General features: G+C 46.9%; 1 protein-coding gene across 5 annotated transcripts in view; it reads left to right on the top strand.

The window, feature by feature from the left end:
- The first annotated feature begins 1348 nt into the window (after positions 1-1348).
- The window catches only part of KIDINS220 (kinase D interacting substrate 220), a 188457-nt gene continuing 167935 nt past the window's right edge, over positions 1349-21870 (top strand). For 4 of the 5 annotated variants that reach the window (XM_056564135.1, XM_056564134.1, XM_056564131.1 and 1 more), the window contains exons 1-2: positions 1349-1500; positions 16360-16499. In XM_056564135.1, the coding sequence (XP_056420110.1) occupies positions 16392-16499 (108 nt within the window). In that variant the 5' untranslated portion in view covers positions 1349-1500; positions 16360-16391. Of the gene's footprint in view, positions 1514-16359; positions 16500-21870 lie in introns of all 5 variants that reach the window. The other variant, XM_056564132.1, reaches the window with a different exon arrangement.

The raw sequence follows: 21870 nt of genomic DNA, 5'->3' as shown, positions 1-21870 counted from the left end.
AGAATCTACTGAATGTATATATATATGTACATATATATATATATATATATACATATATATATATATATATATATATATATATATATTGTATATATATACAACGTCACCTTATAAAGGTGTGGGCTCCCTACGGGTACAATATCTTCAGGGTTCACATGGTCGTATGGAATGCTTAATTTGTGTTCATTGCTAAAAATTGTAATAGATCTTTGTATATCAGTGGTTCTCAACCTGGGGTACAAGTACCCCCAGGGGTACTTAGCAGTTCTCTAGGGGGTATTTGAAAAAAATCAGTAATGGCAGCCACTGGTTTGGACCACTTAGAAATAAATGTTAGGCTGACGTTACTGCACCGAGGAGCGGAGCAGGAGGACAGCAAAGGGAAAGCGCGGGCACTGGGTTGCTGTGGGCAGTAACTACCATCAGCTTTGTTGCTCCACTGCCCCTGCAGACCAGGGACCTACTGCTATGAGCCATAACAATAGGTCCCCAGACCAGAGGAGAAGTGGAGCACCAAAGCGGGACTGTATGGTGGCCTACAACTATATATCGGGGAAGTTTGGGGGCCTACAGCTATATTTGGGGGCACAGAGGGGGCCTAACAACTTTATGGGGACGCAAAGCGGGTACTATTACTGTGTGTGACAATAAATATGGATAGTTTGTAAATAGGTGGGTATTGTACTGCAGATAGTAGCCTAAAATGTTTGTTCGTCTGGTTCTGTGGAGAAGTCATGTATGGGAGAAATCTTAATGGCGGTCTAGGCCAGATAGTGAAGAAAAGAAAAGTAAACAACTCCGGTTAGAGAAGACGTCACCTGTAAATTGGGGGACTGAGGAGATAGGGAGAGGAACAGGGGGCCTGTTATAGAGGAAAGTAAAGCATAGGAATTATACTATAATCATAACAAAATGTCTCTAATATGGGGGTACAATTTTTTGGGAATGGGCTGTCAAGGGGTACTCAGGCAAAAAAGGTTGAGAACCACTGTTGTATATAGATCTCTGTATATAACCTCAATACACCAGTGTGCATGGGATCTGTACGGTCCTAGGCGTGGTCCTAGCCACACAAAATAAATTTTTTTAGAAACAAATAACAGTCCATTACACTGGTTGTTACATGTTATCTTCCCACAATGAACCCCAAATATCTTCTCATACACTGTAACAGAACAGCAGCTCACAGAAATGGAGCATCATATATCACAAAACCCATCATCACCGACTCCATTACAGACTGAGAAGCACCATCTGTTACCATGGTAACAAGCCACAAGCTCTCAGCAAGCCAACCCGGGGCGGGACTGTGTGCCGACTAACCACGCCCATCGCGTACAGTCATTGGTCCTCCAGCCCAGAGACCACGCCCACCCTGCTGCCGAAGCGTCACTCTCCCGGGTCACATGACCAACTGGCTTGTCCTCTTGCCGGAGAGACAAGATGGCTTCTTGCTGATGTTGTCGGTGGTGACGGATCGGAGAGTCGCCCGTGTACCCGGTAAGAGAAGACTGTGAGTCGGCCTATACCGGGGGCTGTGTCCCGGGGAGAGTGGGAGTGGCCCAGGAGCTCCTGTGCTCATTGTTTACTATGTCATTAGGGTCGTTGTTATTGTTGTTCTAGTGATCAGTCCATAAGTGTATCTGTAATATATGATAATATATCATCAACCATGACGTCACAACCACTATAGGTAACTAATGAAATAGTGATCCCCCCCCCTCCCCCATCACTAGTTCATTAGTGTTACCTATAGTGGCTGTGACGTCATGGCTGATGATACATCAGGTATCACGTGATCTGTCAGTTTATTTTCAATTGATGTGGAAGCACGAAAATGAGCAAGCAGAAGACTGTGACAAATTGGGATGGAGAGAGACTAAGTCCTGGCATCTCCAATATGTCTGTGTTCCCAATATAGGACAGCAGGACCAGTGATGGGTCATGGGCGCCCGAGGCTATAGGGCTGGGCAGTATGACCAAATATGTGTATCACTGTATTTTTGTTCCACGGTATATAACTGTATTCCCTCTCCCCAAATTAATTATCAGCCCAGCGCTGCGCTGTCCCCATCGGGGTAAATACTCACGTCACCGGCAAGCGCTGCCCTCCTCGTCCTCCCGTTTGTTGTGGCCGCCGGCGCTGACCCTCTATACTGTACGCTGTATCCTATGCCCGGGCTGCAAAAGGTAAACAATAAACTTTAACGCACCTTCCTACGTCTGCCTGGTGATAGGCTGAGCCCACTGTCATGTAAGAAGCCGGCCGGCCCGTATAGAGTACAGTATAGAGTGTCATCGCCGGCTGCCCGCACAGACAGGAGGACGAGGAGGGCAGCGCCTGCGGGTGATATGTGAGTATTTACCCCGATGGGGACAGCGCAGCGCAGGGCTGTTAATTAATTGGAGGGGGGGGGGGGGGGGGGGCAGAACAGCGTTCGTGGGTCACATATGATTAGTTCCCTGATGAGGACGCGCAGCGCTGGGTTGATAACTCATTCATTCCCGAGGGGGAGGGGCCAAACCGGTATTGCGGTATGGGGAAAAATTCATATCGTGCAGCACAAAAATGTCGGTATTCAGTATGAACTGGTATACCGCCCAGCCCTACTTAAGGGGTTAAAGCTGAACCATCTGATCCGATCCCGTAGAAGAGATACTCTAGAAGAGCCTAGATGTCCAACCGGCGGACCCCCAGCTGTTGCAAATCTACAACTCCCAGTATGCCAGGACAACAGTTAGTCACGGGTTGGATATCTAGGCTTTAGAGCAGTGTGTACCAACCAGTGTGCCTCCAGCTGTTGCAAAACTACACCTCCCAGTATGCCCGGATAGCTGCATGTTGAACACCTAGGCCCCAGAGCAGTGTTTCCCCAATCAGTTACAATAATATCCTATTTTCTCCAAGCCTCAAGCGTTTGCAAAACTACAATTCCCAGCATGCCCGGACGAGCCTCAAGCGTTTGCAAAACTACAACTCCCAGCATGCCCGGACGAGGCTCAGGCTTTTGCAAAACTACAACTCCCAGCATGCCTGGACGAGGCTCAGGCTTTTGCAAAACTACAACTCCCAACATGCCCGGACGAGGCTCAGGCTTTTGCAAAACTACAACTCCCAGCATGCCCCAATGAGGCTCAGGCTTTTGCAAAACTACAACTCCCAGCATGCCTGGACGTAGCTCAGGATTTTGCAAAACTACAACTCCCAACATGCCCGGACGAGGCTCAGGCTTTTGCAAAACTACAACTCCCAGCATGCCCCGATGAGGCTCAGGCGTTTGCAAAACTACAACTCCCAGCATGCCCGGACAGCCGTTGGCTGTCCGGGCATGCTGAGAGTTGTAGTTTTGCAACTGGGTGGGAAACACGGCTCTAGGTCATATCACTGAAAAGGTTTTTTTTTCCTTTTTAAGACAGAAAGGTGTCAGACAATATAGGACATCACACAGATTACTATATATGGGGCTGTAGAGTGACCATCCGGACCCCTGTCCACCAACATTAGGCCCTTGGCATCATAACTAGACGCTGGAGCAGTGTTTCCCAACCAGGGTGCCTCCAGCTGTTGCAAAACTACAACTCCCAGCATGCTGGGAGTTGTAGTGTTGCAATAGCTGGAGGCGCCATGGTTGGCAAACACTGCGCTGGAGCAATGGAATTCTTTTCCATCATGTGGATGGCTGGGCGCGTGTGCTTCACTTACCTGGGAAAGAGCACTAAGATGTCTTATGCACAAGAAAAGGTAAGTTAGGGGCTAGATGTGCAATGATAGAAGACCTTTTTTAGGGTTACTGTGACAACTCTTGACATGGTGTCCAGACAAGTCAAAAGTTGTTGGTCGCATTGGTTCTTGTTCCTGAGACCCTCTGCAGTTTGGAGTTATATGCTGGGGAAGGGCAATGCACTCCACTCCCTGACTGTCCATCAGATCCGACCTTTTTTCTGCATAGAATTATGCAGAAAAAAGGTCGGATTTGATTGAAGGCCGGGGAGTAAGGTGCACTGCCACGCATTTCCCCAGAATAGATCTCCCGAGTGGGAATCGGTGCGGTCGTCAACTTTTGACTTGTCTGGGCAACATGTGAACAGTTGTTTTTAACACTTTAAATTCAGTCAAATCTTTCTACTTTTCCACGAAGTACTTGCAATGCATTATGTTATATGACGATACAGCGGACTACTGTCACAGAAAACAATAATAGGGGTATAGATCCTGCGTTTACAGAATAGAGAAGACGTAAACATGGGACCATAAGTAGAATAGATTTTATGGCAAATTTCTCACGACAAAAGTAGCAAGGTTTCGTTGAATATTACAACCGTTATATTTTAATTCCACCTCCTTCCCCTTTCTTGGCTTGAATAGGAGATGACTCCACTAGAAAACATTTATTTATTTTTAAATCAACTGGTGCCAGAAAGTTAAACAGATGTGTAAATTACTAATTAAAGCTTAATCCTTCCAGTACTTATCAGCTGCTTTATGCTCCACAGGAAGTTCTTTTTCTTTTTAAATTTCCACACTGCTCTCTGCTGACACCTCTGTCCATTTTATTTAGGAACTGTCCAGAGTAGAAGCAAATCCACATAGAAAACCTCTCCTGCTCTGGACAGTTCCCGACATGGACAGAGGTGTCAGCAGAGAGCACTGTGGTCGGGCAGAAGGGAAATCCAAAAATAAAAGAACTTCCTGTGGATCATAACGGCAGCTGATAAGTACTGGAAGGATTAAGGTTTTTTTTTAATAGAAGTCATTTACAAATCTGTTAAACTTTCCCGCACCAGTTGATTTTAAAAGAAAATGTTTCTCAGTGGAGTGCCCCTTTAAAGGAGTACACCGGTGGAAAACTTACTATTTTTATTTTTTTTTATCAACTGGTGCCAGAAAGTAAACAGATTTGTAAATTAGTGCTATTAAAAAATCTTAATCCTTCCAGTACTTATTAGCTGCTGAATACTACAGAGGAAAATCTTTTCTTTTTGGAACACAGAGTTCTCTGCTGACATCACGAGCACAGTGCTCTCTGCTGACATCTCTGTCCATTTTAGGAACTGTCCATAGTAGGAGAAAATCCCCATAGAAAACATATGCTGCTCTGGACAGTTCCTAAAATGGATAGAGATGTCAGCAGAGAGCACTGTGCTCGTGATGTCAGCAGAGAGCTCTGTGTTCCAAAAGAAAAGATTTTCCTCTGTAGTATTCAGCAGCTAATAAGTACAGGAAGGATTAAGATTTTTTAATAGAAGTAATTTACAAATATGTTTTACTTTCTGGCACCAGTTGACTTAAAAGAAAATGTTTTCCAGTGGAGTACCCCTTTATGGCCCTTATCAGCAGGCTCCTAAGAAGGTTCCAGGAAGCGCAGATAAATGAAAGTTTGCCAATCTAAGAAAGGAGTGCTATTCCCCAAAATGCGTTATTGGTTTGCATGAAATATAGAATATATATATATATATATATATATATATATATATATATATATATATATTTTTTTTTTTTGCTTCCATCTGTCCACACTTCCTGGAGACTTTTTGGGGAACTCTGAGTGCATCCAGTGACTGTTCCTGGGGCCCTTTGGCTTGAGCGGAATATCCCCCACATCCTGAACCCTTAGGGGTTGTTATGCATATTTTGTGGGTGAGCGGCCAGTCTACAGACCATGTGTCTACATACTCCTTCTAGTGGGGGTTTTCTCCCTCAGGAGTAACAAACTAAGTGCCACCCTCTGGTCTTCATTTTATTTTCTCACAGGATTAGGCCTTGTTCACATTGCCGTCGGACTCTGCTATTTGGAGGGACGGGATTTCTCTGCTAAAATCCTGTAAAATTACCGGGTCACCGACAGACCCCATGTAAGTGAATGGGGTCCGTCATGATCCGGTAGTAGCTGTTTCAGGGTCTGATCGGTTAAAAAAAAAAAACGATTGGACCCTTAAAGGGGTACTCCGCTGCCCCAGTGTTCGGAACATTTTGAGTTAGATTTATCAAAACCTGTCCAGAGGAAAAGTTGCCCATAGCAACCAATCAGATCGCTTCTTTCATTTTTAACAAGGCCTCTCCAAAATGAAAGAAGAGATCTGATTGGTTGCTATGGGCAACTTTTCCTCTGCACAGGTTTTGATAAATCTCCCCCTTGGTTCTGAATGCCTGGAGCGGGGGTTGTGATGTCACGGCCACACCCCTCCTGACATCATGCCAGCCCCCCTCAATGCAAGTCTATGGGAGGGGGCGTGGTGGCAGCCACGCCCCCTCCCATAGACTTGCATTCAGGCGACTTGGTCTGACATGAGGGGGGCGACTGTGATGTCATGATCTCCGCTGCCCCCACGCAGCGTTCTAAAGGAACGCTGGGTGCTGCACAGAGATCGCGGGGTTCCTGTAGCTGGGGATAAGATGTCCCTCTTGATAGGGGATAAGATGTCTAGGGGCGGAGTACCCCTTTAAAGGGTCGGATGCAAACGGCCGTGTGAACCTATCCTTACCCTTATTTAACGTTTCCTATAGCATATGACATCCTTACTGTCAACAGTGACTGTTCTGGGGCCATTTACACTTGGAAGGCATCTTTGTGTTTGTACATGGCGCCAGCATGTACTATGGGATAAAGACAAGATGGCACTGACGGTGTGATGCTCTGGGCAATGTTCTGCTGGAAACCTTGGGTCTTGGCATAGTCTACACCTTCATGGCAGCAGGATTCCCTAATGCCAGTGGTTTCTATCGGCAGGATAATACCCCGGCCACAACGAGCTCTTTGCCATGTTCCTCAAGCCATTCTTAAATCTTTATTGCAACAATGGCTTGAGGAACATGGCAAAGAGCTCGCTGTGGCCGGGGTATTATCTCCAATTTGGGGGATTGCCTCAAATTAAAGCCCATAGACTTCTATGGAATTACGCTCTCCCATTCACACTACAAGCGGAAATTCAGGCGTGTGAATGGGAGTGCGGAATCCCATAGAAGTCTATGGGCTTTAATTTGAGGCGGAATTTCGCTAGCGTGTGAATAGACCCTTAGCCTCGAAATTCCCCCAGATCTCAGTCCGATTGATCACACGTGAGATGTGCTGGAAGATGGACTTTAAAGTCTGATCCATGGAGGCCGCACCTCACAATGTACAGCAGTGTTTCCCAACCAGGGTGCCTCCAGCTGTTGTAAAACTACAACTCCCAGCATTCCTGGACAGCTGAAGGCTGGGGAAACACTGATGTACATGATCTGCTGCTGACTTCTTGGAGCAGATCACAGTACTCCTTCAGAGTCCAGGCCTGGGCTGGGTCAGAGCACGAGGAAGGGACACACACAATATTTGGCAGCTGGTTTTTAAGGATCGACAATAGACATCTCGGAGATTAAGGCCCAGATTTATCAAACTGTGTGAGAGAAAAAACTAGTGATTTTTCCACAGCAACCAATCACAGCTCAGCTTTCACTTTACCTCAGCTCATTAGCTGAGCTGTGATTGGTTGCTGTGGGAAAATCCCTAATCACAGCTCAGCTAATGAGCTGAGGTAAAGTGAAAGCTGAGCTGTGATTGGTTGCTGTGGGAAAATCACTCTGTTTTTTCTCTCAGACTGGGTTCACATCCCGTTTTTCAGCCACACGGGACCGCATACGGCTGGGGGGAGCTAAAACCGGGCGTTCCCGTATGCCGCCCGTATGCTATTCATTTCAATGAGCCGACTGGAGTGAAACGCTGACTCCGGTCGGCTCATTGAAATTAACTGCATAAGGCAGGGATACGGGAACGCCCGGTTTTAGCTCCCCCAGCCGTATGCGGTCCCGTATGGCTGAAAAACGTGATGTGAACCCAGCCCTACACAGTTTGATAAATCTGGGCCTTATAAATGATTAAAACAAAGTCATAGTAGTATCGTATGCATACCCTAAGACCCTCATGAACAGGGGATGCGGTGGGAAGAGCAGGGGTTCTGTTTGGTTCCCTAACTTTTGTGGGTACCTACTTGTCCCCCTTCTTCTGGGAAGGCTCCCTGGTTGATAGTCTTGAGAGAGGCCCTATTATAAGGCCCAATGAGCGGAAGACTGAGAGCAGCATTTCCCAACCAGGGTGCCTCCAGCTGTTGCAAAACTTCAACTCCCAGCATGGCCGGACAGCCTTTGGCTGTCCGGGCATGCTGGGAGTTGTAGTTTTGCAACAGCTGGAGGCACCCTGTTTGGGAAATGCTGGTACAGAGCATAGATGTTGCAAAACTACAACTCCCAGCATGCCCAGACAGTCGATGCCCCAATGACCTTATGAATCAACATGGGGCAACACACTTCACACTGCTGCAAATAATTGACAAAACAGTAAAGTGTGTTGCCCCATGTTGATTCGTAAGGTCATTGGGGCGTCGACTGTCTGGGCATGCTGGGAGTTGTAGTTTTGCAACAGCTGGAGGCACCCTGATTGGGAAATGCTGGTACAGAGCATAGATGTTGCAAAACTACAACTCCCAGCATGCCCAGACAGTCGACGCCCCAATGACCTTACGAATCAACACGGGGCAACACACTTTACTGTTTTGTCCATTATTTGCAGCAGTGCGAACGACTGTGCCGACCCCTGACATTATTGTACGGTGACTCCGCACTAGATGTAGCAGAGCTGAGTTGATTTTGCGCGGTTCCGTGTCTTTACATTAATCGACGATCCTTCCTGTTGCATTTGATAAGTCATCACAATAGAAAGGGTTAAATGACGTCCCTCATAGCGAAAGCCTGTATTGTCCTCGCATTGGTCGTCACCTCCCGTATGTCTCCTCCGGGGTGCGATCCTCTCCTGTATCCTCGTCCCTCTCGTCCCCATTTAGATTTCTCCTTGTAAATATTTTGTATTTACTACTAATATTTATGTTCCGTATTTTGTATTCTGTATCTACGGTATTTATGATCTTCTAGTAACTAAAGACGAGGCTGGGACAAAATGCTCAGGGAGTGTCCGTCTTTGTGTGTTTTTTTACATTTCAGCATCCTGCAAGACAAAGGCAGAGGAATGGCGGCCGGTGGCTTTGTCTCTGGGGTGCGGGTGACATTGCGATGCTAATACTTTACTAATCTTCTGTATTAGCTGCTGGTTTTTGAGCGGGGGGGGGGGGGGGGGGGGTTGGCGTAAAGCTCATATCCTTTCTATAATAGCCATTCTTCACATAGGAAAGCAAAAATGTATTGATGGTGAATTTGCAAAAAATTTCTCCCTGTTCCATTTGTGTAAATGGGTTGTGCAGAAATCCGTGCACAAGCTACAGTAAAATGGGGGCAATTTTCAACCATAGCAAATTAGCAATTTGTAGTATAACATTACATCAGTTAAGTGTTTCCCAACACTGGGTGCTGCATGCTGGGAGTTGTAGTTTTGCAGCAGCTGGAGGCACCCCGTGTTGGGAAACACTGTACTAGATTGTAGGATCTGTAAAATAGGAAATATGGGGGAGATTTATCAAAACTTGTGCAGAGGAAAACTTGCCCAGTTGCCCATAGCAACCAATCAGATCGCTTCTTTCATTTTTCACAGGCCTTCATAAAAATGAAAGCAGCAAGCTGATTGGTTGCTATGGGCAACTGGGCAAGTTTTCCTCTGCCCAGGTTTTGATAAATCTCCCCCTATATGTTTATATATTAATGGCGTTCAATGTTACGGCATTGATGTGTATGGGAAATCAAATAATTCCTCACACAAGTCTCCTTGGGGAACTAATAAAGTGTAAAAAATATAAAAAATAATAAAAAATGTCTAAAAGTAAAAAATGTAATAAAGGTTTAAAAGAAAACTCACATATTTGCTCCCGCACTAACCACAGGTACTGATGATTCATATGATCCCTAACTTGGCCGGATCCGCCCGGCCAGTTGACCGCAATCTTAGTTTTATTATATCTGGAAATGTGGCTGTAACTGGCACGGGCGGGGCTTCTGTAGCTTAACTGGCACTGACTTCAGCACCACCCGTCCGCAGCGCCGCGGACCCCCTCCCTCCAGCTCTCCCTCCCTTTGCCGCTCCTAACTGCACTTCACTGCGCATGTCAGGAACCGGTGCGTGCGCAGTGAAGACCAGTTCGGAGCGGCAGGGAGAGGGAATGCTGGAGGGAAGGGGGGATGAATATTCTTAAGAGGGCGGCGCTGTGGACGGGCGGTGCTGACGTCAGTGCCAGTTAAGCTACAGAAGCCCCGCCCGTGCCAGTTACAGCCACATTTCCAGATATAATAAAACTAATATTGCGGGTGAACGGCCAGGCGGATCCGGCCAAGGTAGGGATAATAGGAATCAGCGTCTCCCGCACTATCCATCAGTACCTGTAGTTAGTGCAGGAGAAAACATGTAACAGTTTTCCTCTAACAAAACACATTGGGGGAGATTTATCAAAATCTGTGCAGAGGAAAAGTTGCTGAGTTGCCCATAGCAACCAATCAGATCGCTTCTTTCATTTTTAACAAGGTCTCCATAAAATGAAAGAATTAATCTGATTGGTTACTATGGGCAACTGGGCAACTTTTCCTCTGGACAGGTTTTGATAAATCTCCCCCATTAACCTCTACCATATTAAAAATGTAACTCCCCATAAGAAAATATGTAAACCTAATAAAAAACAAAACATATTTGTTATCGCCATGTGTGGAATTGTTTGAATTCTAAAAATACCCTGTTTCCCCGAAAATACACCCTACCCCGAAAATAAGACCTAGACAATGCCCAGGCTGCAAATATTAAAAAACAAACTTTGACTTACCTTCGTCCTCCGTTTCCCCATTGCTAAGGAACCGGCCTCACTGTTCTCCGCTGCTCTTGCTGCTTCCTGGTGTTGGGACGTCTCGGAGCCTTCAGCCTTTCACCGGCCGCAGAGATGTCCTGCCTCGGCCGATAATAGGCTGAGCGCATTGTCATGTAAGGAGCCGGCTGGCTTCTTACATGACAGTGGGCTCAGCCTATCACCAGCAGAGGCAGGACATCGCTGCGGCCGGTGATAGGCTGAAGGCTCTGTGACGTTCCCATCCCCAGGAAGCAGCAAGAACAGCGGAAGGACCATGAGGCCGGTTCCTTAGCAATGGGGAAACGGAGGACGAAGGTAAGTCAAAGTTTGTTTTTTAATATTTGCAGCCCGGGCACAGGAATACAAAGTACAGCACAGCGGCTGATAATTATTTGGCGGGTGGTGGGGGGGGAAGAAGCAGCGCTCGCGGGTGACATACGGTATGATTAGCCCCCCCCCGATGTGGGGTGCAGCGCTGGGCTGATAAACTGGCGGGGCGGGGCGGGGGGGGGGGGGGGGGGGAAGAAGCAGCGCTCGCGGGTGACATACGGTATGATTAGCCCCCCCCCCCCCCGATGTGGGGTGCAGCGCTGGGCTGATAAACTGGCGGGGCGGGGCGGGGCGGGGGGGGGGGGGGGACGTTGGGGGGGCAATGTATGTTGTTACGGTACATACCGTAAATAAATAAGCCCTTCCCTGAAAATAAGCCCTAGTGTGTTTTTTGTGACTAAAATTAATATAAAAATCGGTCTTATTTTCGGAGAAACACGGTAAAACCATATAATCCCATCTTATCCCAGAAAAAATGGGTTAAAAGTAGGGATGTCCTGATATTATTTTTTTAAGACTGAGTATGAGTACCAATACCTTTTCTAAAGTACTTGCCAAATGCTAATACCAATCACAGATACTTTTTTCAATGTCATGTGACAGTGTTGTGTGTTTATTTATTTATTTTTTTAATTGTTAAAATTTGTGTTTTTTTTTTTTTTGTTAGCGGAAGGGCTTTTTTTTATATAAAAAAAACATTTTATTTAATTTTATTTCAACTTTTTGAAAAGGGGTGATTCAAACTTTTATTGGGGAAGGGGTTAATTCACATTATTATTATTAATATTTTATTATATTTAATTTTACACTTTTTTTTCACATTTTACAGTGTTATCGGCCCTCCTTCACTACTGCCTGCTGTGGCTGGCTGCAGTGTAGGAGCAACGATTGGATGGCGCGATAATGGACCTCCATCCGTCCTCTCAGCTGATGGGGACACCGCGGTGATCCCATTCAACATCCCTGAGCTAAACAGCAGTTCATTTCAGGGCTTTAAGATGCCGCAATCAACTCAGAAGCATACATCACCAATTCTTCATTGGTCAGGGTTACATTTTTAAGGGGTACTCTGCCCCTAGACATCTTATACCCTATCCAATGAATAGGGGATAAGATGCCTCATCACGGGGGTCCTGCCGCTGATCTCCCTGTTGCACCTGGCATTTATTTACAGCATCGCGTGCAGCGCTGGAGGCTCGTGACATCACAGTAACGCCCCACTCGTGCCGTCACGCCCCCTCCCATAGACTTGCATTGAGGGGGGTGACCGTGACATCACGAGGTATCGGATAAGGTATCGGGGACATTTGCACGAGAACAAGTACTCGTGCAAGTGTCCAGTATCTGTCCCGATACCAGTGTTGGGACACACCTAATTAAAAGCGATCAAAAAGTCTAATCAATACCAAAGTGGTAGGGTTCGGAAGAGGACAATTTTAAGCATACTAATTTTCTTATAAGTTATACTGAAAATAAATAAAACAAAAGTTGCATATATTTTAAAATTTGGCCCGCAAATTATTATTTATTAATTAAATTTTTTGGGCCTGTAGATTTTGTGTTAAAATCTGTGATATTCCTACAAAGTGCAATTGGTCAGGCATATAACAAGCCCTCATATGGGTCTATATGTAGTAAAGTGAAAGCATTATGGCTCTTAGAAGGCAAAGAGGAAAGAATGAAAAATTACGGTCGGGGAAGGGTTAACCATATTAATGCCACAGTGGCATCGAAGTAGCCGTTACAACTTACAAGTGTCATTTGGGGTACAGTGGTCTGGATCGGCTGCTCGTGGCGTGATTGCAGGTAGCAGATCTGTTGTCACAGCATTGATTTGTATGAGCATTCGAGCGATTGCTCATACAAGCACCACCATCCCATCCATACCAGTCCCTTAGACCAACTAATTGATTATAAAAATAATTGTTAGTTGCAGAATCCCACAGGATCAGAGAGATGAGCAAAGATTTTTATGCTGTTTTATTACTCAAGCCACATATTTTATTTTTAAAGGCTTGATGACCCCTTTAAAGTGTGCCTGTCATATCACAGAAAAATTAATGCTTATATATGTTACCCACTAGGTCATGTAGATTATTTACATGTCTTTTTGTGTGTCTAGCTTCTGTATTTGGCTCACAAATCTCTCTGTTCTGCTGCTCACTCATTCTGACATCCACTGCTCAGGAAGGGGCATGTCCGAGGCAATCACTGAGCCCGCCCTTACTTACCATGTATTCAGTTCCTCCCTGAGACTGCTTTGCTGTGCTGGGTCTCTTCATCCAATCACTACGGGCTGCACTGTAACCCCCTCCACTCTGTTTTCATGCTGCAGTCTGATAGGACGGGAGTGAGCACAGAGGAGTGCTAGTCCCGTTCTCACTTCCTGGACTTTGTCTCAGCCTGTGCTTCAGCTGGGACAAAGATTATGCTGCAACCGGACATTATTATGTTTAGGATGGTATGGGGACCCCTAGTGGTCCTTTTTTTTTTTTTTTTCTTTAAGCCATTAATTTTTATTAAGTATATTAGAAGGGTTAATGTGTACAGCATATAAAAGTTTTTAACTGACAGTGCCCATTTAAGTCACTGTATGGCCACTTATGGTGGGGATTTGTAATGATTTATGGCTTCATCATTTATGTTCTTATCTGGCTTTTTGTTCTCTTTGATCTCCAGATGTTGCTGCCAGAGACCAGGTGAATGTTTTACTTGTATTGACTGCTTAAAGGGGTTGGCCACCTTCTGACGCTTTTAATAAAGCATGTACTGATGCCCTTTACAGCACTGGCCATTTAACCCCCTAGATGCTTTGGTCAATATCAACCGCAGCGTTTAGCAGGTAGACAGAGGGGGGTACAATTGTCTCTGATATCTGCTGGCGGGGGTTCTGGGGTATCATGAAGGTTCCCTGTGCGGGCTACCGACCTATGCAGTGTACTCAGCAGTTGAGCGCGCATCAGAACCAGGACCTGTAGCTAATTCCGAACATCACCAATCGCGGTGATGTCCGGCGTTAACCCTTTAGACGCCGCAATCAAAGTTCATTGCAGTATCTAAAAATCCTGAAATGAACTGCCGGTTAGCTCAGGTATGCTGATCGGGATCACCATGGTGAAATCGCGGTGTCCCGATCAGCTGGGAAGATGTCCGGATTTCCCTTACCCATGCTGTCCGATCATCGATCCTATACTGCAGCCAGCCAAGACAGGCAGTAGTAAAGGAGCGCCAATAACAATGATCAAGGCTATGCTATGGCATAGCATTCATCAGTGTATGCAATCTACAGATGGCCTATGGGGACTTTAAAATGTGTTAAAAAAAAAAATAAAATAAGTGAATTAACCCCCTTCTCTAATAAGTTTGAATCCACCCACCCTTCAAAAAGTTTAAATAAAAAAAAAATTCTATCTAAAAAAAAATAATAAAAATAAACTTTCTCTAATAAAAACTAAAAACACCCCTTTATCCCATTAAAAAAACATTACATTTAAAAAAATCCTTTCACATGACATTAAAAAAGCATTGATATTTGGAATCGGTGAGTACTTATAAAAAAGTATCGGTTCTCGTACTCTGTTTAAAAAAAATAATAAAATAAATAAAAGGGAATCGGGACATCCCTGCCAATAGTAATAACTGATGGAAAAAGATGCAACATAGACAAGTGATTCCCAACAAGTGTGCCTCCAACTTTTACAAAACTACAACCCCAAGCATGCCTGGATAGCCTATGGCAAAGTTAGGCTATGTTCACACAATGGAATTTCTGTGTGGACTACCGCATTAGAAATTTATAGATAGATATCAATACCCCCATCAGTGCAAACAGCGGAATTTTCACAGTAGATGTTTCTGCTGTGAAAAACCAGATTCCGGAGACATGTCTATTCTTTCTGTGGAGTCCGCATTGAAATACATTGCCATCTAAGCGGTCCTAGTGTTAGCATGTACTGCCGGCTCTCCGCCGTTGGCATGTCAGCACGGAAATTTTCTGTGCGGACATTCCACCATGTAAACATATCCTTAGAGTTCATCTAATGTGTACTAGCCCTTATAAAACCTGTTTCACGTGTCCTGAGGGTGCGGCACTATGGTTCTTTTTGATATGGTTAATTACAGCGATGTTTTGGAAATAGAGGAATGGCGCAGCAGTCAGAATGAGGCAGCAGTCACCGCTCTTTTCATGTTGTGTGTTCCCAATGTGATGTCTTCCAGTCTGTGTGTCCCATTGGGGAAGAGATCCCACAGTATAATAAGAGAACCGCTCCAATACACACAGAACAAGTGTTGTGTTTATCTTTGTCCAGCGTATGAGCATTAACCCCTTAAAGGGGTACTCAGCCCCTAGACATCTTATCCCCTATCCAATGGATATGGTATAAGATGTCTGATCGCGGGGGGGCTCGCCGCTGGGGACCCCCGCAATCTCGGCTGCGGCACCCCAGACATCCTGTGCATGGAGCGAACTTCGTTCAGTGCCGGATGACTGGTGAAGCGGGGCGGAAGATCGTGACGCCCGTCACGCCACCTCCCATAGACTTGCATTGAGGTGGGGGTGGCCGTGATGTCATGAGCGGGGCGCGGCCGTGATGTCACGAGCCTCTGGTGCTGCACTTGACACTGTAAACGAACGTCTGGTGCAGCAGGGAGATCGTGGGGGTCCCCAGCGGTTGGACCCCCACAATCGGATACCGTATCCTTTGGATAGGGGATAAGATGTCTGGGGCGGAGTACCCCTTTAAGAACGTAGAGCTTTTTATTTTTGAGTTTTCATTTATTTTTTCCTCCTATTTTTTTTAAAGGCCGTATGGCCGGGTTCACAGCGACAAATCTCAAAAAGGTGAAAGGCTGTCCAGACATGCTGGGAGTTGTAGTTTTGCAACAGCTGGAGACAGCCTGGTTGGGAAACACTGCACTAGAGTTTATTGGGCCGGGTACTCACTTTACTGTCTTGTTTTTAATTAATCCTCTGTAGAAAATACTTGATAATAAAGTGTTTATTCAGTGATAAAGGTAAATGTAAAGATAGCGATTTCTACAAGACCTTACAAGTCTTATCAGTGGTCTCCTGTATACACATCCCACCTGTGGTAGTCAGTGCAAGGCACTCATCATATCCATGATAAGATTAGGTTAGGATAGTGTTTCCAAACCAGTGTGCCTCCAGCTGTTGCAAAACTACAATGATTTACATTAAAATGACATTCCATTGCATTTGTGTTGATTATAGTGAAACTCCTAATTCTGAACAACATCTTGTTTTCCTTCTCTTCTCAGGTTACGTTTGATTCCAGACCCAACCACTGACCATGGCGAGCCTGGGGCCCCAGAACCTGTTAGCCTATGTGGAAGAGGGCAACATAGCTGCTTTGAAAACCCTCCTGGAAAAGTGCAAGGATGTGGATGAAAGAAATGAGGTGCGTCCTTAAGAAATAGTATTGTCACAGATGTTTAGATATTATCCTGACATTAAAGAGTACCTGTCACTAAATAAACTTTTCTAAACTAACTCAGGATATGTTCCCTAACTACTCCTAACACTCCTCCCACCCTTAAAAAAAAATTCAGAGCTTTAAAAGCTATGTATCATACCTTCTTCTTGTTCACAATCTCCCAGCAGGAGAAAAGTGGGCATTTCCCAGCAGGCATGACATCACTGAAGCCTGCTGGGGGACCACTTCCACCCTCACATTGTTGCAGGGCTGTGATGAATAGAAGACCTCAGGCTCTGTGCAGCTTTCAGTCTGTGTAGCTTTCAGTGAGGCCCTTTGCAGCTGTCAATCAAGCTCAGGGCAGAGAAACACTTCCTGAGTTTGGACTTTTGCCATTACAAGCAGGAGACCAAAATCGGAGATTTTGACCAGACAGAATGTGTTTTGGCCAAAAGTATACAACAGAAACTAACATAAAACGTTTATTTTTTTTAAAAATGGAAGCCATTTACAAAAGTTATCAAATATTATTGATGTTTAATGACAGTGCCAATTTAAAGTTCAATAAAATAGCTATATATTCAAGCTCTCTTATTTATCTATCGAAATAGAATGCCACTGTTTTTTCCCTTAGCGACCACTGCACTCAGCTAATCGCCAGCGATGTCCCGCCTCGGCCGCTGATAGGCTGAGCGGCAGTGAGATGTATGGAGCCCGGCCTTCTCCCTGGTGCCCAGGCACCTTATATGATACTGTTTCTCAGCCCTTTACCGGCCAGGGCAGGGCATCGCTGTGGCCGGCGATCAGGTGAACGCAGTGTGTTGTTCAGGCACCAAGAGCTGGAGGATGGAGGACCAATTCCAGCGGCACTGGGGGAGTCGAGAATGGTAGGTCAAAATGTGTATTTTTTTTATTGTGGCAGTCTGGACAGAGTTCAAAAATTTTATAATTTTAATAAAAATCGCTGGACCTTTAATCATCAGTATCCTAAAAAAAAAATGTTTTGATCGGTCGCGGTCTCAGTGCTGAGTTCCATACCAATCTCTAGATACAGTTGGGAGAAGCACACAGCAGTGTTCTTCACTCCCTGCAAGCAGATGTGCTCCATTATAGTCTGTTGAGCCCATCATCTGTAAAGTGATAGATTGAGCGTTGAGTCAGGGAGTAACTCTTTAAGACATAAAAGCTGAGCTGTGATTGGTCGCTATAGGCAGAACCAGACAGTTATGTCAGGCAGATTGATAAATCTGTGCAAGTTTTCCCTTTTCTCCACCAGTCTGTACATTGACGCTTATTTATTACTTCGACACACTGGTGAAGTGACAGCTGACAGTTTAGAAGTGACAAGGAAGATGTCTTCTTCCCTCTACAAAACCATAAAAAATGTTTGTATATATCTCTGTATGTGAAGGAACATAAAAGGGTTATCAGGAAAAGAAAAACAGAGCCAACTTCTTTCAAAAACAGAACCACACCTGTCCAGGTTGTGTGTGGTATTAAGTGAAGTGAGCTTCAATACCACACACAGCCTGAGGACACGTTCCTCGTTCACCTAAATTGCAGGACACAGGATCCATGGGTATATGCTGCTTGCCACTAGGAGGCTGACGCTACCAAAAAAAGAAGTCTGCTCCCCCTGGCAGGATATACTCGCCCACTGACTCGGGGCTAATCAGTTTTAGCTTAGTGTAAGTAGAAGGCAGATGCAGGTCTGGAGCTCTCCAGACCTGGTCTATGTTCTTTTACTTTTTTTTCTTGATAGCTCCAGTTAGCTTTTCTCTCCTTTTTTATTTTCATAGGTTGGGATGGCTGGAGCATGGCGCTACCTGGTCTCCCACTTGCAAAGCAGGGGCACGGCACAAAAGTTATGTACCATTAACCCTGCTCGCCAACAGTAAGTTTTTATGGGTCGACCCTGGGTCCAGGTTCCCCTCTGGCCCCTGCTCGCCCTGCCTTTTGCGGCCTGGCATGATGCAGCACGGCACCATATTGGCTGAAGACACCTTAGGTGAGTAGTTCAGCCTCAGAGTAAGTGTCACCAATTCCCTCACTCCCCCCCCCCCCCCCCCCCTCCTGCACCCACCATTCCTTTATTTTGCTTGCAGCAACGGGCACAGGATGGAGAATCTTTATTGGGTTTGGGGATGGGGGTGCTGGAGTAGTGTTTAGGTGTGCTCTGGCATTGGGTCCTGGACGCACCTTTTTACTTTCGTTTCAGCCACAGTGTTCAGCTGCGGCTTCTCCTCAGCCGCCTCTCCTCGCCGGCCATTAGTCTGCAGTTGCGGTGGTCAGGCGCTCCCACTCCAGCTGCTTGTACCTTCAAGCGGTTCTTGTTTCTCCGTTCCGACCCCACTTTCCGTCGCTTCTCTGCGGCTTCTCTGGGGCATGTATATATGAAGTGGGCGGCGCTTCTGTCCAGCTCGGCTCTAGCCCCCCCGGCATTCTTTTAAAGCAGGCTCTGAGGCCGCAACGGGGTTTCTAACTCCTCCCCGCTGCGCTGTCCAGTACCGGCGGTATGCGTTCTAGGGGTCAGGGAAGCCTCCTATCACGCAGCAGCGTGTGTTCTTGGGGGGGTCACATGGTCCCCTCTTGGCCCTATCTCCAGCCAGCGTGCGCTCTAGGGGTCACAGCTGACTCCTCCCCCTTGTGCTCCTGCTTCCTTCTCCTCAGGGAGTTTCACACTTCTCGCTACTGGATCTGCTGCATCTGCTGCCATTCTCCACAGCTTCTGGACACAGGAACCTGGGTGAGCTCGCTCCTTGTTATCTGGCTGTCTGTCTAGCGTTTTCATGTCTGACCCCAGACCTGATGCCCCTGCCTTTGTCACCTACTACTTCTCTTTGGGTTGCAGAACCAAAATGCCTGGCGGTTCTACTGAGCCTTCTTGTTCTGCCTGCACTATTGCGTGACCCAGTCCTCCCCTAACCGACCCTCAGGACAGTCCGCCGGAGCTTGTGACCCCTGAGCCCACTCCAGGATGGGCTTCTGCCCTTTCTCAGTCCATCTCCGATTTGGCGCGGGTGTCTCAAGTGGTGGCTACCGCCATGGAGCATTGCTCCTTGCTGCCGTCTGTCAAGGACTCTTCGGTGGCTTCCCAGCACCGCTCATCCAGGCTCTCTCCTCACAAGTGCCCGAGAAAGGAGTGCTCGGCCTCCTCGTTCTTCATCCATCTATTCTGCTGGCTGTAGCAGGCCTCTCTTCCGCAGCTGTTCTCCCAGGAGCCGCTCACTGTCTCTCGCACAGGGTTCCTGGTCCTTCTCATCCCGCTCCAGGGATCCTATAGTCCGTTCTAAGTCTCCTGGAGAACTTGATGACACCGAGTCGAACCTGCCCTCGGACTCGGAGGAAATGTCCCGTATGTCGGACATGGTGGGCAGCCTAGTGTCAGCTGTCGGAGACACCTTTCACTGAGGCATTTACAAAAGTCTTCTTCCGCAGGGCAAGACGCCCTCCCCATGTCTTCAGTTTTCATGTTGAATTTGATGAACTCCTGGACGCGGTTTGAAGCACCCTGAGAAGCGCTTCCAGGACTCTAAGAAGCGTCGGGCCCTTTTTCCATTTGCTCAGGACCTGGTCTCTAAATGGACCTCTCCACCTACAGTGGATACCCTGGTGTCCCGTTTGTCTAAATCCACCACCCTGCCTCTGGCAGACGTGACTTGATTTAAGGATACTTCCGACAAGCGCATTGAGAACCTTGCCAAGTTTGCCTTTGCGCTTTTACCGGAGTTTGCATCTAGCTGGGTATCCAAGGCCCTCTCGACTTAGGCTTCCCAGCTTCACCAGGGTTTACTTTCTGGGTCCTTACCTGATGACCTAGCACACCAGATCTCCAATGCAGGTGACTATCTTTGCTCTGCTGCCTTGAAATTAGCTCGCTGTATGGCCTTCGCTTCTGGCAACCTGATGGCTCTACGTAGGGCCATAGGGCTTAAGGCTTGGAATGCGGACCCCGCATCCAATCGCTCTCTTACAGAACTCACTTTCTCCGGAGTCCAGATTTTTGGTAAGCAGCTGAATGAAATAATTTCTGCAGCCACGGGCGTCAAAAGTTTTCTGTTGCTGCAAAATCGTCCTAGGTGTAATGGTTCACGCTGTAAGGTCTCTTCCTTACGTCAGTTTCAGTTTTGCCTCGACGCGAACGGACAAGCCCTCGGCTTCTCAAGACCGGCGCCTTCCTTCAAAACTAGGGCTCCCTGGAAGTCTGGTGTCTGATCAGGCCGTTTTTCCTCTAAGCCCGGTACCTCCAAGCCTTCCTCTGCTTGAAGGGGCACCCCGATCCGGGGCTCCTCCTTGGGTGGGTGGTCGTCTGGCCCTTTTCCGTGACGTATGGGTGGCACACGTGTTGGATGAGTTTTTTTGTTCTTTTCCCCGGAATCGTTTTTTTTCAATCCCGCCCTCCAAGGTCCCCTGCCCTGGCGGTGGGGTTTCAGTCCGCCCTGCAAAACCTTCTGTCCCAGGACGTAATTGTGCTAGTTCCTCCTCGGGAACATTTTTCAGGGTTTTATTCCAATCTCTTTGTGGTCCCCAGGGTTTTATTCCAATCTCTTCGTCCTATCCTGGATCTCAAACTGCTCAATCGCCACCTGAGACTGTGACATTTCCAGATAGAATCACTGAGGTCCGTAATTGCATCCATGGACCTGGGCGAGTTTCTGTCCTTTCGTGGACTTTCAGGATGCTTACCTGCATGTCCCCATCTGCCCTTCTCATCACCGTTTCCTACTGGTCATTTTCAGTTTGTGGCTCTGCCTTTCAGACTGGCCACGGCTCCTTGGTTGTTCACCAAGATCCTCGCGGCAGTGATCGCTATTCTCCGCTCCCGGGGGGGTGTCTGTGCTTCCTTACCTGGATGACCTGTTGGTCAAGGCTCCCTCCCTGTTGGAGAACCTGGAAAGTCTCCACATCACTCTCCAGGCCTTAGAGCATTTCGGCTGGATTGTCAATCGAACCAAATCCAATCTCTCCTTCTCATTCCCTGGTTTTCTTGGGACCCCATTTCGACAATGCGGCGGCCAGGATTCAGCTCCCGGTGGACAAGAGCCGTGCGTTGAGAGTGGGGGTTTGTCTACTCCGCTGCACGATTCCAGTCTCGATCAGAACCTGCATGATGGTACTGGGCAGAATGGTGACATCCAATAAGGCAGTCCCCTGCAACTGGCCATCCTGTCCCATTGGGACAAGTCTCCCCTAACTCTTCATCGCCCCATCCGGTTGTCCCTTCGGGTTCGCAACTCCCTGCTTTGGTGGCTTCAGTCCCCTCTTTTCCAGGAGGGTCGCTCCTTCCTCCCCCTCCAGTGGTTGGTATTGACGACCGATGGCAGTCTCATGGGCTGGGGAGGAGTGTACCAAGACA

Source organism: Hyla sarda, chromosome 3 (genome assembly GCF_029499605.1).
Source record: "Hyla sarda isolate aHylSar1 chromosome 3, aHylSar1.hap1, whole genome shotgun sequence".
Taxonomy (NCBI): Eukaryota; Metazoa; Chordata; class Amphibia; order Anura; family Hylidae; genus Hyla; species Hyla sarda.
The sequence above is the reverse complement of the archived record's forward strand: the minus strand, read 5'-3'. Positions and strand labels throughout refer to the sequence as shown.